Consider the following 18,518-nt stretch of genomic DNA (forward strand, 5'->3'; position numbering starts at 1 on the left):
AAGCGACAACTGCCCATCAACCCTTGTAAACAACCAAAGAAAGACTGAGGGCAATGACCTCATCATTGTTTCGACTGCTACTACTCCATACCACCTATCGTGGGTCGGTGTGTGCGCCTGACTGGCCGACTCCGCCTCTTTCTATCGCGGTATCCAAACCACGTCAACAAGCGCCGAGCATTTCACGAGTGGGAGACAGAGAAACCCTCCGAATTCTCGTTCTTTAGAAAGAAATTGTCCGCGTTTGTTTCATGTGCCGCCAGCCGGCCGGCTGATCGGGTCGGGTTGAACGAGGCCGCCGAAAGGTTGGCCGAGCCAGCCTCGTTGACCTTTCTTAAACGTACCGAAGAGGATTCGACAGCCTTGCTAACGTGATGCATGAGTGCTATGTTGGCCAAACAACGAAAACATCCTCGGTGGCATGTTTGGCTAACTGGGTTTGCACCGAGGTTCGGCGTTGGATATGGATGTCAGGGTGTAGTACATACGCGGCGGCTAGGCGCTTAACATTCGTCGCATATTACAAAGCAGTCTCACTACTGGGAATCCTGATGATCCTGATCCTAAACAAAGTTCCGTGGTTGGTACTACTGTGGTGTTACCACCGACCTAGTATTGTGGCAGTCGGATGAATAAGCTTGACGCCGTTGGTTTACATGTGGCCGCTCCCATGCACATACCCTCATTCCCAAGTCAACGGGATTTTAGAGGACAAAATACTCCGGCAATGGCCCGAAGAGGCGATCAGAACAGCCCCCATCCAAACCAGGACTGATCATTTTGTTATCATGAGGAAGAGGTTGCTACGGAGTAGTATTTAGTCTCCGTCTTCTAAGCATTTATCCAACCACTTCCCCTACCAGACCGCCCAGAAGGGTCGAGCGAGGATCAACAACAACTCTACTGCTTGAGAGTGATGAAGCCAAGTCTGTTGCATAAAGAGGCATTGTCACCGCACCATCAAGTTTGGGAGCAACGTAATGTATGACGTGTTTAGAATCGTCTCTCAATTCATCCACACCAATACATATGTGCTGTTTTCCTTGGCTCAGACTATTCTTTGCTGAGAAGTCTAGGTACATATCATCCCAGACAGACCCATACCCAACGGAAATCCAACACTCCTTTCATACCCGAATCTCTATCCTCCCCCGCAAGCGCAGGTCTCCGTGCTCGTGTTCCTACAGTTTCTCGGCTTCCAACCCGTTGTTCATATGCATTTATGTAGCAAGGTACGGTCCCCTGCTGTCGTTCTTGGGTCCTTGACGCTCTTGCATCTGTAAAGGAGTAAGAAATAGAGTTGGTTAGCCGGCCAAAATATTTACGGTCATAGTAGACAAAACAAAGGAGACCTTGGAGACACATACCTCAAACTCTTGCACCGCTCCCTGCTCCAAAATCCGCTGGATCACCTCATCCTCGTTGGATGTCCCAAACTCATTCTCGAGCTCTGCCTTGGAAGCGCCGTCGAGATGGCCGTTGGCTCCGCCGCTAATAGGTGGAAGTATGGTCAGTCGATCAACTAGTCCATCTTCTAACACATCACACAATCCTTCAAAGACGAAGAAAAAGGGAGGGGAATAAAATCCAAACGTACCCATGCGTGGTAAACACCTTGAACGACGACACGACCTGCGACAGGGGAACGCTCTTGTCGCCCTGCCAGCGGCGGAATTCCGGGACGCCGTCGATGAAGACGATGAAGTTCTCGTGTGCGCCCTTGTAGACGACCTTGGTCCGGGTGACTTCGCCGCGCATGTTGGGTGGTGTGATTATTTAGCAAGAAGGGAGAGCGTATTGATTGGTCTCCTTGGTGTTGATATTCTTCAGATAAGAGCTAGCTAGCTATGTTGTAGTGGTGGTGGTCGGCACTTGAAGTGTTTTGTGTAAACTGGGATTCCGTGAGAAGCTGGGGAAAGCGAACCACTACCGTCCATCTGCATTTAAATGGCCTGGGGGATCGGGTTTATGGCTTCGATCGATGGTGCAATACACGGAGTAAAGGCCAATCAAAGCAAGATTGTCCCTCCTTTCGACAGTGCTTGCTTTGGGGTAGTCGAGTCATGAAGCTTGGAGCAGATTCTTGTGACGTCATTGATTCGTGTTCCCATAGTGTTGTCTCCTGAACGTCAGCCGAGTGCATGCAGATAGTGTAGTATCTCCACCTTGGCACTTCCAAGGTTTCCTCTATGGCCCTCATGAGAGTGCCAAGAACAGATACTTTGATGTCATCTATGCAAGTGTGCCATCAACCGAGGTGAGGTTGACGCATTGTTTACTTCCAGTCCGATCGCCAATGGTTGCCAAGCCCGTACCTAGATCTACTCCGTACGGAGGATATTGTCATCGATCCCCATCCAAGGCAGCGATGAAACATCGCAGTCCGCGTGGACGGTTTGCATCCGTGTGAGCCTAGACCATCAGCCGGTGGCCGGTCACCTACTTCATTTCCCGCTCAAACTGTCATGAGAGGCAGACATCAAGTTGTTGAGACTATCTTGGTGTATTAGTCCTGGCCCACCCGTCTCGGCCAAGTCCATATAACCCACGGGTACAAAGTTAGAAAGACCGAAGAAAGGGGGTATCTTTCATTATCATTCCCTCCATTCATCCCTTGACCCATTTCGCACTCCCGCAACTCGGCCGTCTGTCGTCCCCAGAAACATCGAGAACCAGTCGCACCACGACGCTCCTTCTCAGCGCGAAGGAGCAAAGAAGAAAAGCAAACAAACAGACCATCCGTGAAAACATCCCCTTCCCATGTTCCGTGTATACGCGGCCAGCCTCTAAGCATACTGTCCGCTGTCTTGGACATCCATTCCAAGCTCACTCACACATCATGCTTGCCACCACCACCACCACCACCAAACCCCTTCCACCACTTTCTCCCTCCACCGCCACCACCAGAGACCCCCCCACCGCGGCTGCTAGATGTCTTCAATGACCGCGATGACCGTGCCGCCGCCTCCTTCTGCTCGTCTCGCTCACTGGCATGTTCCTCTTTCATGAACCGGAATCTCTGGCTCAGGCTCAGCGACAGCGACCTTCTCTCCGGGGCCGGTGGCGGAAGCAGAGGCGGAGGCAGCAGCACCGCCGGCTCCAACACCGCTTCCTCTGGGGTTGGATCCGCGAAAAGCATGGAAGTCCTAGGGGCGCTGCCGTCCCTCCTCCTCCTCACGGCCGACGACAGAGAGCCGTCGAGCATCCCTGACGACGACAAAGGGACGCCGCCGGCGGTCTCCCATTCCTCCGCCTCGGCGTCAAACGCGGCTTGGAGAGTCGCGGTGGACGCGTTGTTGGGATAAGAAGGCTCTCCGCGTAAAGAAAACCGCCAGCGGGTGGAAGCGGACGAGACCGAATGCGGGATTCCACGTCTGGAAGAATGCGACGGCCCAAATTCTCCCGCCAAAGACGGCATGGACAGCAACGCAGAAATCGGGGGCATCGCTCCCGACTCCGATGACGATGGAGGAGTCCTTGCCTTCAGGAACGCGCTTTCGCTCACCAACCTTCTCCCTGCGCCGCCGGAGGGACCTGTGGCACCAAGCCCGCCCATTAGGGACGGGAGTGTCGAAGATGGGGTAATGCCTTGTCCACCACCGCCTCCTCCTCTTCCCTTCCAATATGCCATTTCCTCTCCATTATTAACACTACCACCTCCGTCGTCCATACCCACACTGGCCATGCTGGACGAGCGTCGGAAACCACCCGTGATGGTGACCGAGCCGAGCTTGCGCATTACCGACGACGCCGAGGCGCGGACGAACTGTTCGCTGCGCGAGCGCGGGCCGGAGAGTCCCGGAAAAGGGAGGACGTCGCGCGACCAGATGTCGGCGAGGAGGGCTTCGAGCCGGGCACGCTCGGCACACGGCGGGGCAAGGACGGTGACGCGGGTCGTCGGGGACGGGACGGACTGCGATCGGCTAATCGGCACCGGACTCGGCGGCGGTGTATCTCTCTCTTTCGTGTTACTTGTGTTCTTGAGGATGACTTGGCAGAGGGGAGGCTTCGGCCCGATGGTGGTGGCGCGGCTGATTGAAACGTTTCTGGCGTGAGTCCCTGGAAGAGAAACCTTCACGTTAGCCACAACTTGCTATGAACCATCAGTCCGAGACAACAGGTAACGCACCCGACTTCCTGTAGACGGTCCCGAGAGTCTTAATGTTCATGGAATCAGCCGTATAGCCCTCCATCTCGGCCGGATCTTGGTCGTCGGACGGAGAAGCAGAGCTGCGCTTGCTGAGTCGCGAGCGCCATTCCAGCTCCTCCTTGGGCGAGCACGCCGTCAACATCAGCTCGTACAGCTGATTGTTGGAGATGAACACGATCTTCCACGAGTGCCGGGCCGAGTGGCATTGGAGCCCTGCTTCAACCGTTAGCATCACCGTTTCGAGACACCAGATAAGGCATTCTGCCTACCCCGGTTGTTGTCAACCTCTTCCACTTTCAGGTTGTCCAGGGCAATGCAGACCTGGACGGTATATAGCTGTTCAGGACCCTCGGCTGTGGCGAGACAGAGCCATTCACGATAGAGCAGGGCTGCCATGTATTGTCCGACCGCGCCGTCCTTGACCTGCCAAGAAACGTGAAGGACGCCGCATAGTTGGATATGGCCAAGCCATCGGTTGCGCAACCTCCAGTCTTCACCAGTCTGTCTCGACGTGTCAGTCAGGCCCATTCGTCACGAACCTTGCTCCATACTGACCTGGTCAGGGAAGACAAGACGGGCATGGATTATGCGAGATTTGTCCGCAGCGGCCCTGGCTCTGGGGCTATTCGTGGCCTCGTTGACCTCCGTGGCAATGTCGAGAAGTTTGGAGACTGTTTTCTCAATCTCCATGTGCGACGTTGGGCAATCGATGACGGGGGTGTGTCTCGACAAGTCCTTGAACAGGAGATGGTATTTGCATGCCCGTTGCACGGGCTGTTCAAGTCAGCTAAGTTGGGCACCTTAACTACCACAAGGGGATAGCATACCTTGACGACAAGGTCTTTGATGGCGAGCGCCCTCCTTGATCGGTCGCCGCCACGTTCTGGAGGGTAGAAGACTGAGGATCCTAACACCTCGAGTCCCTTTTGGTTTGCTGACCAGCCAGGCACGACTCGATCAGCCATTTCGACGTCTTTCTTGACCTTGTCGAAGACGGCGCTGTATTCTTCGTAGATAAAGAACCGATGCTTCTGTAACTCTCACATTAGCATGGTCACACTATCTCATGTTTCAACATGGACGTACCCTCTTCAAGAAGACTTTCGCAACGTTGGCTGCCGTCTTCGGTTCCGCTAGCATTCCGGGCATGTTCCGCAGGCTCGACGGGACCGTCCTCGGGTCGAAACCCAATTCCGCGCTCTTACAGCGCCGGTGCCCAAGGCCCGTATTGGCAGACTGCGGCCCGCTTCCATTACCGCTTGGGGCCGAGCTATTTCCTTCCAACAGGGCGCGGTTCAACTCCTGGAGGATCTCGTTATGAAGCTCCACCATGTCGTTCAGAAGTCGGTTCACTAACGGACGCAGGCCCGGCGGAGAGGATTGTACCGCCGCGAGAATCGTGATGTACGCCTGGAAGGTGGTTAGCATGGACACCGGACAAGGAGATTGGCAAGTGTTCAAGGACCGACGTTTGTGAGGAATCTCAAATCACGAATGTAGGCTTCCTCGGTGGTGATCAGCTCGTCAATGATTCTGCGGCGTTGCAGGGCGCGCTCGAGAATTCCTGAATCCAGGGCTTGCTCCTGGCGGTCACTGGAATTGCTGTCTTCGGATCGGCGGGAGCGCTGGAGAGAGGACTGGCCGCCGGAACCTGACCGGAGATCTTGGAGGGATGGAGCTGCGTTCTGCCTAGCATGGTTATGGAGGCTGAGGCTTGTTGCCACTGAGACGCTGGCCGATCTGACGCCCGTGACATAGGCCATGGAAGAGTCCGAAGACTCGCGGTGATGGTTTGGCCTTTCGTCGACGTCTTCGAATTCTTCATGCTCCCACAAAGGTGGCCAAACGCCCTGGTTGTCCAACGCCTCCTGCTGCCGCCTCAGCGACTGCTTGTGCAACGACTTTACCCATCTATGGAACGGATTATTTGCGCGCGTACCCGACCGGTCGTGTTCCAGGACTGCCTCATCGGGGCCAGCAGGGGCAATGTAGGCATTCTTCGTCTCGGCCTCCTCGTTGGAGGTCAAATTGGCCGCCACACCTCGGAAATCAGCGTCGCCAACCGCAACGGCCAGTTCCTCCAGCGCATCTTCTACCCCAAAACGCCATTCGGATGGTAGTCCAGACTCGCTGGCCCGAGGTTGGTCGAGACGATCGACCGAAAGGGGCTCGAAAGGACTGGGTTTCTGGCCGCCGGACTCGGGGTCCGGGTCGAGGTTAGAGGTGGTAGTCAACAGAGAAGGCATGGCGTCGTATTGTCGCCGTTGTTGCCATTAACAGACAAGGTCCGACGGTTCGACTGGGGTCGCGACTGCGGCGCATGTCGTGGAAAGTCGTTCTAACGACGCATCCAGCGCATCGCTCGGAGGAGGTGATACCGGAGGTTGGTTCAACAAGGAGCGGCCCATGCGGGTGCGGATGGTATGGGATAACGTCTACAACATAAAGTGGTGATAGGGAGGAGTGAAAATTGAGCGGTCGACGGTCGGGTGACAAAAAAAGATGTCGAGGAAGGAACAAGAAGAGGCGAGGGGCGCTGCGGAGGGCGGTCTATGCCGAGAATAGACGGGAGCCCCGGCCTTGAGGTACCGAGGCCGCGATTGTTTATGTGCGGATGCTCCGGCTGGTCTCGTCACTCACTCTCGTCTCTTGTTAAACATCAGATGGTGGACGAGGGGGCCAATGACCAGAGTGTTTCTTATCTTCCAAGTTCATCTTCTCCGGCCGTGTCCCATACCCTCGTCCGGTCTTAGACTTAGGTCATTGTCCTGCCAACCTAGGTCCCTTACCCAGCTCTGGGCTGCATGCAGGAAGCAGCCTGAAGTCAGGATACCAGGAACTGAGTAGGGGACCTTAGCACTCCGCAAGGTCCAGTGCGGTGAGCGTACAAGTGTCTGTGCGAGGGAGCTCTGACTGCATGCTCCAAGATATAAGGAGAAGTTGTGTCTCCCTGCCTGATGCCCCCCAACGGACATGGAACCTACACGGTGGGCGTCATAGACAAGGGACATGGCGAAGTGAGTGCCAAACAGGGGGCTGGGTATGGCAAACACCCATCCGGGCACACAATCCCTTCGTCCTGAACCAAGCACACCCGTGGATTCATGGAGACGGGGGATGGCCTTGTCCAGATTGTCACCATCTCGTTCAGACCTAGGTAGCCATATCCACCAGACCTTCCATACCCCCATGCTTCTGCACACATTGGGCTGTATCATGGCCTCCATACTTCAGGTACCTGTATGCAGCCTGCTTTTAAGGCCCACATCCATGTCTATCCCAATGGGCAAGGCGGGAAGGTCGGCTGGTGGCTGTTGTACAAGATGTATGCAGGGCGAAGAAGAGATGCAAGGTGCATGCACTCACCCCTTGGTGCTCCCTCAACAACGCCTCCTACCTAGGTGGGCGGACCTGGAGAAAGAAAGAGAGGAGTGATGCGGATCTGGTGGAGATAAGGTATAGACATGCATTGAGAATACCTCTAAGTCCATTGAGCAATATGAGTCTCCAGGCCCAGCGTTGCATCTTTGATCCATAGATTCACGTCGGAGTAGATTTAGGACTGGAAGGTTGACAAATGGTAAAAGTTCCGTTCTAGGTTGAGGTTGGAAGAAGCTTCGGATGTCTGCAGCGGCGCCTCACCCCTGGACCTGGGACGCCGCAGCGCCAGCCCCGCCATTGGGCCAGACCCCGGGCCTCCATCAACTGCCGTCCACCAGGGTTCCAGCTACAGCTGCCTGTTCGTCATCCATCATCCACCACCACCTTCCGGTCATCCTCCTGCAAGCTACCCCGCGCCGCGAACTCTGGTATATCGGTACAGTTCCATCATTTGTTGGGGACTGACGGCTTCCAAATTCCGAAGACATCCACGACTAAGATCCCTAGGTAGCCTGCAGATCATCATCCTCCGGGACAGCGCCCTTCTGCTGTCACGTGTAACTTACAGTCGCCCCTCCAACCCATCCATGAGATGAACTGGTTGGCCACGACAGACCTATATTTGACATCCAACGTCTACTGCTGCCTCCTTCACCACTATAACCATGAGCAACCTCGTCGCGCCCACTGTCCCTTCAGGGCCCACGACCGCTCGCGCCTCAAACGGGAGCGACACCCGCCTCACCATCGCTGAGCTCCAGAAGAAGAAGGATCAGATAGAGGGCGAACTGCGGGCCTTGGGTCGCATCCTTGACTCGGTCTGTAGGCCCTTTCCATCGGCCATCCACATCCGCACCAGCTGACAAGAGACGGGCTACAGCATGGCGTCGACATGAACACCAGCCTTCTTACCCCAGATGGGTTTCCCCGCGCAGACATTGACGTAGTTACGATCCGGACCACGAGATCTCGCATCATCCACCTCCGAAACGACTGGAAGGAGCTGATGAACGTGATTGAGAAGCGCCTCCACGAGCACTTTGCCACCGTTGAAAGCGACGAGAGTGACAACGAGGAGGAAACCAAGAAGGAAACTACCGCCAGCGCTGAAGCGGCCCGCGTCGAGGTCGACTTGACTTTACTACCCCGGGATCCCGTACCCGAGACGTTGGATCAACCCTTTGCCAAAGTCAACACGGTGGCGGACAACAGCCCAGCCGCTGCTGCCGGGCTAAAGCCCGGTGACCTGATCCGGAATTTTGGCTACGTCAATTTCCAGAACCACGACAACCTCCGCAAGGTGGGAGAGTGCGTGCAGGGGAATGAAGGGGTAAGCGGTCGACTCTCCCCCTGGCGTTCTCATGGACAAGACGGCTGACACACAGAACCCAGCAAACCATCATCGTCAAGATTTCGCGTATTGGCACCGGCCCGCGGCCACAAGAACTGCGTCTCAACCTCGTACCTCGACGTGACTGGGGTGGGAGGGGAATGCTTGGGTGCCATATCCTCCCGATTTAGGCAGAAGGTTGGACGCAGGTTTGGCACCTTACATGACAATTGCAGTGCGCTGCAGAGCCAACCAATAACCACTCCGACTGTTTTCACCGGCCTTGAGAAGCCGGGTCTGGGCTGATGTGTAGATGACAGAAGAATACAGGCTCCAGGCAGTGACCTTCCTCGTTCTGCACAAGAAACACGCAACGGAGAGCCTTGGTCGAAATCAAGAATCCATTCGTCCAGCTTGGGCCTGAAACGGGCATCGATCAAATGGATCCCCTGCTGCTGGAAGGCACCCGGGGCGAGAGCTATGGTCAGGCAGCGATCTGGACGATGTCTCCTTTTCCATGCTGATTACCTAATCAAGAGGACGGGGTGGCGAGAGGATGGCGAGGTGGGCAGGGAGCAACGGCGTCTGGGAGATCAAAATGGACAACAAAGTAAGGTTCATGCTGTTTGATTCTGGCACAGGCGATAGCACACACAATGCCCAAAAAGAAGCTGCTCACAAAAAGCAAACAAAGTTTGAGATGTAGAGTGAAAAAGATGATGAACATACCGGCGTCTGAGGTTGAAAGGCTGAGGCGGATTCCGAGCTGAGCTCAGCTTAAGGTTTGGCTGATGTTGCCTGCATGCCCGCCCTTCGCACGCCTTCCATCTTGGTCTGTGGGTGCAACGCACGGGCCAAGAAATCACGTGACCATATCACCCCGCCGCCCAACGAGTTTTTCCAAGGCTGCTGCGGCGGGCTCCCAAGGTGCCTTATGAAAACAACATTGCTCCCTCCCCCAGCGCCACTCTCATTTCTTGCAACCCGACCACCCATCAACCCTCCAGTTCTGTCATTCAAAACTCCCACCTGTACGTGATCCCCCAACAGTTTTCTGTCGACAACTGAATCCTCTTGTTCTTGGAGATTCCATCCCAATCCAACAACTCCTGGAACTCCAAACGAGCCCCTCATTCTTGTCGCGAATCCTCGCAGCTAATCCTGGCCGACCGCAGACGCGATTCCACCACTTTTTCGTCTTCCTTAATCTCCTCATCAACACAAACATGGCTCAGCCGCAGCAGCAGCCGCAGGGCAACGTCCCGACCTTCAAGCTCGTCCTCGTCGGCGATGGTGGTACTGGCAAGGTGAGATTTTTGCTCCCTCCTTTCGATGGAAATCATGGTGGGCTGGTGGGCGCATTTCGCGCACCGCTTTGGTTTGCCCTGTCGATTGGGCCGATTGCGGGGTTGTGAGGGCGTCATGGTGCTAACCCATCTTGTGCAGACCACTTTCGTCAAGCGCCACCTGACTGGCGAGTTCGAGAAGAAGTACATGGCCACTCTCGGTGTCGAGGTCCACCCTCTCGGTTTCACCACCGTAAGTCGCCCGTCCCTTCGTTCTTTCGCCCGGTATTGCTCCAAGGCCACAGCTCCCCCTCGAATACTGACGCCAAGTCCGCCTTTAGAACTTCGGCCCCATCCAGTTCGATGTGTGGGACACTGCCGGTCAGGAGAAGTTTGGTGGTCTCCGCGATGGCTACTACATCAACGGCCAGTGCGGCATCATCATGTTCGACGTGACGTCGCGCATCACCTACAAGAACGTTCCCAACTGGCATCGTACGTGCAATCTGAAAGAAATCGGCAACAAGAAGTGGTGAGCAGAATTGGCTAACGGTGGTAACCAGGTGATCTGACCCGCGTCTGCGAGAACATTCCCATCGTTCTGTGCGGCAACAAGGTCGATGTCAAGGAGCGCAAGGTCAAGGCCAAGACCATCACCTTCCACCGGAAAAAGAACCTCCAGTACTACGACATTTCGGCCAAGTCCAACTACAACTTCGAGAAGCCCTTCCTCTGGCTCGCTCGCAAGCTTGTTGGCAACCCGGCCCTGGTACGTCGAACGCACAGACTTGATCCCTAGCTACGGCATTGGATGTGAGACTAACAAAACACAATAGGAGTTCGTCGCTGCGCCTGCCCTGGCCCCCGCTGAGGTCCAGGTTGACACCGAGCTGCTCAAGAAGTACGAGGCTGAGATGGAGGCGGCTGCCGCGGCGCCCCTGCCTGAGGATGATGACGACCTCTGAGCGCCTGGCTCAGTTGAGCAGCATATGGTGAAGGAGAACGGATAGGATTTGGTAATGCCCGTTACGAAAGGATATGACGCATCTTTCCCCGAGACATGTGCCAGATGACCGTACAGGCATCCGGGATGGACATTGGGGGATCGCGTCCTGGGAGGATCGGCTGAGGCATTGGCAGGGAATTTCTTCTTTTGCCGCGGGAAGAGGGAGGCATGGGAGCGCAAATCTCTTTTGGGAGGCTGGAGTGGTGGCAAATGTGTTTCTTCTCTGGTTTGTGGTCGAGCAGGAAACCCCAAAGGCTCTGACCCAAGTACGAAAGCTAGATCTGAACATTGCTGCATAAATTGCGGCGTTTAGGTAGATCAACAAGAGACGCCATTGTCTCGACAGATGCGTGCTCTCCTTGCTTCCTGCAAGTCAGTCAAGTGTTTGGTTCCGATGTTGTGCCGAGGAGTTGGGCTTCAACAGGAGTGGGAGACTGAGATCATGCTCCATCCCGTCATCAAGGCGGTGAAGCAGCCCCGCTGTGGGGCTCGGATTACTCAGTTATCATGACATCAAGGTCCACGGCCCGGTTGCTCTGCGGGAGACTGACATGACGAGAATCCTGTGCAGGTATAGATGGGCACATGAAGAATACAAGCTTTTGTTAATGATGTACATCGTTCCAGTTTTCGATCATCAGGGTTTCCGTTGGTCGGCAGTGAGGGACGGGAGGAGGGTATATCCCCACGGAGTTGATGATGTCTTGTGATGCGGGTTTGTTGTCCCGCCAACCCCCCAACACCTCCGGTGTTGACTGAGACATTTGTCCCTTGGGGCACAGGATGGATGCCTGTGGTGGTGGTTTGCGGGTTTGAGTTGTTGATTTTCTCGGTTGTTACACGGGATGTTTGTTTGGCCTGCCTGTTTTTTTTTTCTGGGTGTGAAGGAATGCCGAATCAGTCAGTCACTTTGCTATACAGGAAAGAGGGCACGTATGTAGCTCGATACATACTTGGTAAAGAGGTAGGGTTGGTTGTGCTGGGGCTGTGGCTGGGGCTGAGTACTATGGGACTCATAATTAGGTAGTATTAATTGATTGACGCTGAAGCAGAGGGAATTTGAGAATGTGATTGTCGTTTACTGTCTTCTGATCTCACGGAATCAGAGTCTTTGTCTGGGTTGAGAGTCGCATCCTATTCTGTGTGGAGTCGGAAAATAACTTGAAGTCTGCACAGCAGGGTCCAGTGCTCTACAAAGTACAAGCCTTTCTCGATGATCGGATGTCAATTCTCTCTCAGAAGATGTTGTTCCCTCCCTAGGTAGTCAGGGTCCATCCGTCCGTCGGTCCGTCCACCGTTGATCAGTATAGCAGCTCTGCGCCAACTGTCGATCGTCATAAACTTTGGCTTCGATTGTATTCGGAAAGCCAGCCGGATATTATTCCAGAGGTTGCCTCTCATCCGTCCTTACTTAGCCTAGGTGCGCAAAACGCATCTCTCTGTTAGTGGAGGTGTCGTTCCTGAATATTCCAGCATCTGTCATTAGGCATATACATTGTATTTGCTGCGAAAAGAAAATCAGAAAAAAAGGCCCGGCTGAGGCAGACTTGCCAACCACCCTTCGATACCTGCCAGCAGACTAGTACTTAGAGCATGGATATACAGAGTATCTTTAAGCTGTAAGCCACTGGAAAGTATCAGACAAAGTGCAAAACACCGAGGAAACCTCTCTCCCGTTTTCCATTTGCGCCGAGTTGACTTGAACGGGTGTCAGGAAGGGACTGAAGGACCTCAGGATATCACTACCTGACCTACTACATATTATTAATAAGCGTCATCTGCTGCCCAGAGACTCAGGACCGAGATATATCCACCTAAGAATTCTGGCTGAACCAGACACACGACAGACATCCAAAATGGTTGGGCCTACGGGAAAGCATGACAGATCGAAGTCATCATTCAGACATCGTCACAGAAGCACTGCAAGCAAGAATGTCTCATCAGATCATTAATTAACAAATACATATATTTACTGGAAAAAAGGAAACAAAACCCTCCGTTCCATTACCATTTGTGCCAGGTACATGAGAGGCGGAAGCAGAGGAACTTTAAGAAATAAAACGTGCATGCCATCATGACAAGCAGGGGGGACCGGAAGAGCTTGGATTGCCCGAACGACCCCGCCAACACCCGTCACCACAGCATACGGGGGATATATATAGAGACGATAAAGACAATTAATTAATATAAAGAGCAAGTGAGTGAGTGAGCGAGGGCGCTAGAGTGTGATGAGAGCAAGAGACGAGAGAGGTTGGAGGAGGAAAAAACGAAAGACACGACCCTGACTGAGAGGAAAAAAGATGTTTTGTCCAGTCCCATCGCGTCCGTCCGGCCATCCGTTTCCCCGGTTTAGATGTATCCCATTCCCCTTTCCGCCGCTGAAACCCCCTTGACCCAAAGCAGGACCCAAAAAACTGCACGCCACCCTCTTCCTCCGCCCCCCACCACCCCTACCGATCACCTTCGCCGGTGTTGAAGGTTACATCATTTAGATACCCGGCGTAGAGAAGTCAGGATGCTGAGGCCAGTTGCCAAGACCAGCCGGGTCACCACCGATGCGGACGTAGACGCCGACGGCCGGGATGCCGCCGTCGAGGACGAAGAACTGGTACCAACCCGGCGGGGCAATGTTAGCGTTGGGAGGAGCCGTGACGGTGCATGAGGTGCCCGAGCAGCTGACCGCAGGCATGAGGGTGCGGGCACCCATCGAGTTGCCGTGGGTGCTGGAGACGGAACCCAGGAGGGTGACGGTGATGTCGCCGTGCTGAGCCGGGCCACCGAGAGAGAAGGTGTACTGCTGGCCATACTCCCAGTCCTTGTCATTGAGAGTGAAGGTCGGGCGAGCCTTGCCAGAAGTGAGGTAAGGCGGGAGGAAGACCTCGACGCGGTACTCCTCAGGGTGAACACCGTCCTCAGGGTTGGATCCCGAGACAAGGACGCGGCCGTCGAGCAGGGTGATGGCCTCAGAGTGGTACATGCGGGCGATGGTGGTGTTGGCAAGGACCGACATGCGCTTGTGGACCGGCTTCTCGGGGTCGTACAGGACAGCGTTGTAGTTGGGCTGGTTGGCGAGACCGAAGCCAGCAACACCGTGGTGAGCACCGTTGATGATGAGGTAGGTGCCGTCGGGCAGGGGAGCCATGCAGGTCAGGACACGCTTCGAGGGCATGCGCTCAATGGTCCAGGTCGGGTTCGGGGCATCCGGATAGATGCTGACGCAGTTGTCAAGAGCGGTGGCGGGACCGTCGACGGAACCACCGCAGATGAGCACACCGAGAGGATCGGTGTACGGGGCCTTCTGCGGGAGCAGGACCATGGTACCCTCAAGCGGGTAGGTACGGCCACCCAGGTCGTTGTTGACAGCGCCGGGGGCGTTGGGGAGGACCTTGATGGTGTCGAAGGTGACGGGGTCCAGGATGCGAGCCTCGTTCCAGTACTGCACGAAGATGCCGCCGCTCGGGAGGATAGCCAGGAAGGGGTACAGGTTGTTGGGGTGGGTACGGTCGAGCCACTCCATGTAGAGCGGGGGAGTGCCGGTGTGAGGCAGGATCTCGAGCGTGGGCGTGGCGGCGTCGTTGGAGCCGATGGAGCCACCGATGACCAAGATGGAGCCGTTGGTCAAGACCAAGGCCGTAGGATACCAGCGACCCTCCTGGAGAGAGAGCACGTTGACGTTCTCCTGCCAGTCGTGGGTGCCCCAGGTGCCAGGAGTGCCATCGGGCCAGTAGAGACGAGTGCCATAGGTGGAGTCGCCAGACCAGCCACCAACGTTGAGCTGACGGCCAGCCTTGTCGGGAAGGGTGACGCCAGCAGCGCAGAAGACGTCGGTCTTGAGGTGCAGCTCACGGAAGCTGTTGAGAACGGGGTCGTACTCGTAGGCGCCAGTCTCATTGCCGGGACCAGTGCCGTGCTTGGAGATGAACGAAACCTTGCCAGTGATGGTCTCCTGGGTGATGAGCGGGATAGTGACACCGTCGACGAGGAACTGGTACTGGCCGGCACGCCAATCCTGGGGGAAGTCCCACTCGTAGAGCGGCTCACCCGTCCAGAAGTAGGTGGTCATGCGGCTCAGACCACCGCAAATGGCTTGGGGGTTGCCAGCGCAAGGAAGGGCGCACTCCGACTCGGGAGTGAAGGTGGCGCCACGGGTGGCAATGTTCTCCGGGTCACCGCAGTAGCACTCCTCGCCGTACTCGAGACCGGCGGCGGCATAGCCGAACTGCTTGCAGCGGTTGAGGCACAGCTCGGGAGTCATGGTGCCGGGGAAGAAAAGCTGCCAAGGGAAGGTACGCTGGTCGCCCAGGTTGTCCTCAAGGCAGCCCTGGTATTCCCAGTCGCCAACCTGCTCAATCGGAGCAGGCGGCTGATAGATGTCCGGAGTGCCGAGGGAGGCGATGTTGAGGCGGTTGCCATCACCGCACTTCTGGGTAGCGTCACCAGGGCAGGGCATGTTGCACTGATTTTCGGGGGCCTGCTCGCCGCCATTGTGGATGGCGTTGCCGCAGAAGCACTGAACCGAGTACTCGACACCAGCGATGATGTAGCCGAGATCCTTGCAAAGGTTCGCGCAGACGGCAAGGGTGTTGCCGGCGGGATCGGGAACCTGGTGAGGCAGGATACGGCCTTGGGCGTTGTCAACCCAGCAACCTTGATACGACCAACCCTCAGGAAGACCGCTCGGGGCCGGAACGGCCGAGGTGCTGGAGGTGGCCGGGGCACTGCTGGTGGTGGCCGGAGCAGAGGAGCTCTGCGGCGGAGAGCCATTGAGCGAGTAAACAGACAAGCGGTCAGCGGCGCCGCAGTAAGTGCCCGTGTTGCCACCGCACAGCATGTTGCACTGAGAAGTGGGAGCAACGGTCGAGCCGCCGTTGAAGCTGTTGCCGCAGAAGCACTCGGTGGAGTACTCGGTACCGAAGTAGGTGTAGCCCGAGCAGAAAGCGGCGCAAGCCTCCAGCGTCATGTCGCCCGAGGCCCAGAAAGCACCGTTGAGGGCGCGGTTGGCGACGCTGTCGGTGTAGCAGCCATAGAAGGTGTAGTCGCCCACCTCCTCAGGATGGCTCGGGCCGCCAGCAGTGCTGGTGGAAGCGGCCGCGCTGCTCGTGGTGGTCGGAGCCTCGAACTGGCCGCCAAAGGCGTAGACGTTCAGACGGTTGGGGCCACCGCAATACTCGCTCTGGTTGCCGTTGCAGAGCATGGTGCAGCCCTCATTGGCCAGGGCGCCGCCATTCTGGATGCTGTTGCCGCAGAAGCACTCTCCCGAATACTCGACACCTGCCAAGATGTAGTTGGCGGCGTGGCAGGCCGCCGTGCACTTGTCGACGGTCATCTCGTTGCCGGGGACTGGAGCAGCGTAGGTGAGGGCACGGCCGGTGGTGCCTTCCGCGTAACAGCCGATGTACTCATAGCCATTAACACCGGGGTTCACTTCGGGGCCGGGCGCCGCGTTGTCGGTGTGGAAAAGGGTCAACCTTTGGCCGGCGCCGCAGGGCTGGCTGGAGTCGCCCGAGCAGGGCATGTTGCACTCAGCATCGGAGACCTGAGCAGTGCCTGCGGCGAGCACGGAACCGCAAAAGCACTCGATTGACCACTCGGTACCAGCATAGGCGAAGTTACGCTCGGCGCAGTAGGCGATGCAGTTCTCAATCGTCATGTTCTCGCCGTCCGCGTACGCGGCGGCGTTGATTGTCCTACCCGGCACATCGGTATAGCAGCCAACATAGTCCCAGCCCTCGGGAAGAGTGGGGATGGTGAGCTGAGCGAGGGACAGCGGGAGCTGTGGAGGAGGTCAGTCTCTATGATCATGGCATCTTCCGCAATTGGTCATGGGGAGACGGGATTCGTACCGAGGAAAGGAGAAGAGAAGAAAACAATGTCCTTGACGATGGTGAGGCCTTCATCTTGAAGACTGGGTCGTCCGAAATCGCGGACGGCGACACACCAACTGGACGGGACCGTACAAAACGAGTGACAGGGTCGGATGGGTGAAGAAGGGGAGCAAAAGGAGGATCCGGGGAACGGTATGGGAGGGGCCATTTTCAAGATATAGTCGGCGGCGACCGTTGCCGGGCCTCTCTCGGGGGTGTGGCGCCCATGTCGACCGCGCGCCGAGACTCGTGGCCTGGGTGGGTGACACGGCGCGCGGTGAGGACGACGACGACAGGCAGCCCTGTTAGGTCACCCTTGGATCTGGGACCCGCGATGACAGGGAGGCTACCCTGCCGGGCTAGCAGCCGCATGGACGCCCCACCAGCGCGAGAAGGGGGTGAGCGAGAAAAGGCCTGGCCAAGACAAGAGAAGCGAGTGCTGATGGGCCATGCCGCCTATCTTGGGCACAGAGATTTCCAGGGGGGTAGGGCGAACTGGACAGGGGTCGAGGTCTGCAACCCCGCGGGTTGTGTGGTGGGCGGCGAATTAAGAGCGAGCATTGGCCGAAGAGGCTGTTCTCCGACGAGACGGGCAGACATCGTGGATGTCCTCTGTTTTGTTGACGATTTGCGCTGGCGCGCGGAGACCCAAGGCGCTAATGCCAGGGGAAATTAGGTGTTGTTGACGGTGTCCTGGTGTGAAAAAGCGTGGCTTGCTGGGATGTTGCTAGGCGGCGGACCTCTGGGGACAGGGAGGTCATTGCGAACACTCAACAAAGAGGACCCGACAGTCTGTCTCGTCCAACGCAACCATCCAGACCCATCGGGTCCATCGGGTCCATCGGGTCCATCCGCTCCACCATCCGGAGAAGCTCGAGGGACGGGCTGGAAGGATCGGATGGCCCGAGCAAGCCGGAACTTCAACAGCAACAGCAATTCTCTCCGTATCGGCAAGCTGCAGAGTTGGGTGAGCGGCATTCTGACCGGGGCCGTTCACTTCTCCTGGGGCTTTCTTCTCATCTCTCTGTCCGATTTTTCCACTGGACGGCGCAGTGAACACAAGAGAGACAAGACAAGCCAAGCGAAAGCTGAAAGGGGGGGGCGTGGGCGTGCCAGTTGGACGATGGTTGATCAGACAGGAAATGAGCGTGCCAAGCTGCAGGGCCGGCAGGGCAGTGCAGTCGATCAGTGGGCGGACTCCTCCTCGCTCTCCTGGCCTCGTTCAGGGCTCCGTCCAGGGCCCGGCACACCACACGGCGGGAGCTCGACGGTGGGAGTGCCGGACTGTCTTGGCGGTGGCTTTGGGCCAATGCGAGAGTGCCAGAGAACGTCATCGCATTGGAGCTCCTGCGTCACACAAGATCAATACGAGCTACAGCATCACTACACTGCTACGTAGCTCCTCCAGACTTGAAAGAAGAAGGAGGACTTTACGTTGGCTTCAATTCAAGAGAAGAGTCCATCGAGAGAATCCCGCTGCCCAATTCCTCACGTTGAGGCC

General features: G+C 56.5%; 6 protein-coding genes across 6 annotated transcripts; 2 read left to right on the forward strand and 4 right to left on the reverse strand.

Moving 5' to 3' along the window:
• Window positions 1-1,220: 1,220 nt before the first annotated feature.
• VTJ04DRAFT_929 (uncharacterized protein) lies at window positions 1,221-1,758 on the reverse strand (the record flags this gene model as incomplete). Its single annotated transcript, XM_069367820.1, has 3 exons — window positions 1,221-1,277; window positions 1,368-1,491; window positions 1,598-1,758. The coding sequence occupies 3 exons, from the start codon at window positions 1,756-1,758 to the stop codon at window positions 1,221-1,223; spliced, it is 342 nt and encodes a 113-aa protein (XP_069223538.1).
• Window positions 1,759-2,830: 1,072 nt separating this feature from the next.
• Window positions 2,831-6,396, reverse strand: VTJ04DRAFT_930 (uncharacterized protein; the record flags this gene model as incomplete). Its single annotated transcript, XM_069367832.1, has 7 exons — window positions 2,831-4,059; window positions 4,130-4,363; window positions 4,420-4,651; window positions 4,706-4,924; window positions 4,978-5,181; window positions 5,237-5,560; window positions 5,620-6,396. The coding sequence occupies 7 exons, from the start codon at window positions 6,394-6,396 to the stop codon at window positions 2,831-2,833; spliced, it is 3,219 nt and encodes a 1,072-aa protein (XP_069223539.1).
• A 1,800-nt stretch (window positions 6,397-8,196) lies between these two features.
• Window positions 8,197-9,052, forward strand: VTJ04DRAFT_931 (uncharacterized protein; the record flags this gene model as incomplete). The annotated part of the gene is made up of 3 exons (XM_069367843.1): window positions 8,197-8,349; window positions 8,412-8,861; window positions 8,924-9,052. The coding sequence occupies 3 exons, from the start codon at window positions 8,197-8,199 to the stop codon at window positions 9,050-9,052; spliced, it is 732 nt and encodes a 243-aa protein (XP_069223540.1).
• A 1,035-nt stretch (window positions 9,053-10,087) lies between these two features.
• Window positions 10,088-11,112, forward strand: VTJ04DRAFT_932 (uncharacterized protein; the record flags this gene model as incomplete). The annotated part of the gene is made up of 5 exons (XM_069367854.1): window positions 10,088-10,168; window positions 10,308-10,400; window positions 10,489-10,642; window positions 10,711-10,916; window positions 10,984-11,112. 5 exons carry the CDS (start codon window positions 10,088-10,090, stop codon window positions 11,110-11,112), a joined length of 663 nt encoding a protein of 220 aa, XP_069223541.1.
• A 9-nt stretch (window positions 11,113-11,121) lies between these two features.
• Window positions 11,122-12,170, reverse strand: VTJ04DRAFT_933 (uncharacterized protein; the record flags this gene model as incomplete). Its single annotated transcript, XM_069367865.1, has 2 exons — window positions 11,122-11,519; window positions 12,107-12,170. 2 exons carry the CDS (start codon window positions 12,168-12,170, stop codon window positions 11,122-11,124), a joined length of 462 nt encoding a protein of 153 aa, XP_069223542.1.
• Window positions 12,171-13,641: 1,471 nt separating this feature from the next.
• VTJ04DRAFT_934 (uncharacterized protein) lies at window positions 13,642-17,050 on the reverse strand (the record flags this gene model as incomplete). Its single annotated transcript, XM_069367876.1, has 2 exons — window positions 13,642-16,926; window positions 16,997-17,050. 2 exons carry the CDS (start codon window positions 17,048-17,050, stop codon window positions 13,642-13,644), a joined length of 3,339 nt encoding a protein of 1,112 aa, XP_069223543.1.
• Between the last annotated feature and the right edge of the window lie 1,468 nt (window positions 17,051-18,518).

Source organism: Mycothermus thermophilus, assembly GCF_041956435.1.
Source record: "Mycothermus thermophilus strain CBS 625.91 unplaced genomic scaffold VTJ04scaffold_1, whole genome shotgun sequence".
Taxonomy (NCBI): domain Eukaryota; kingdom Fungi; phylum Ascomycota; class Sordariomycetes; order Sordariales; family Chaetomiaceae; genus Mycothermus; species Mycothermus thermophilus.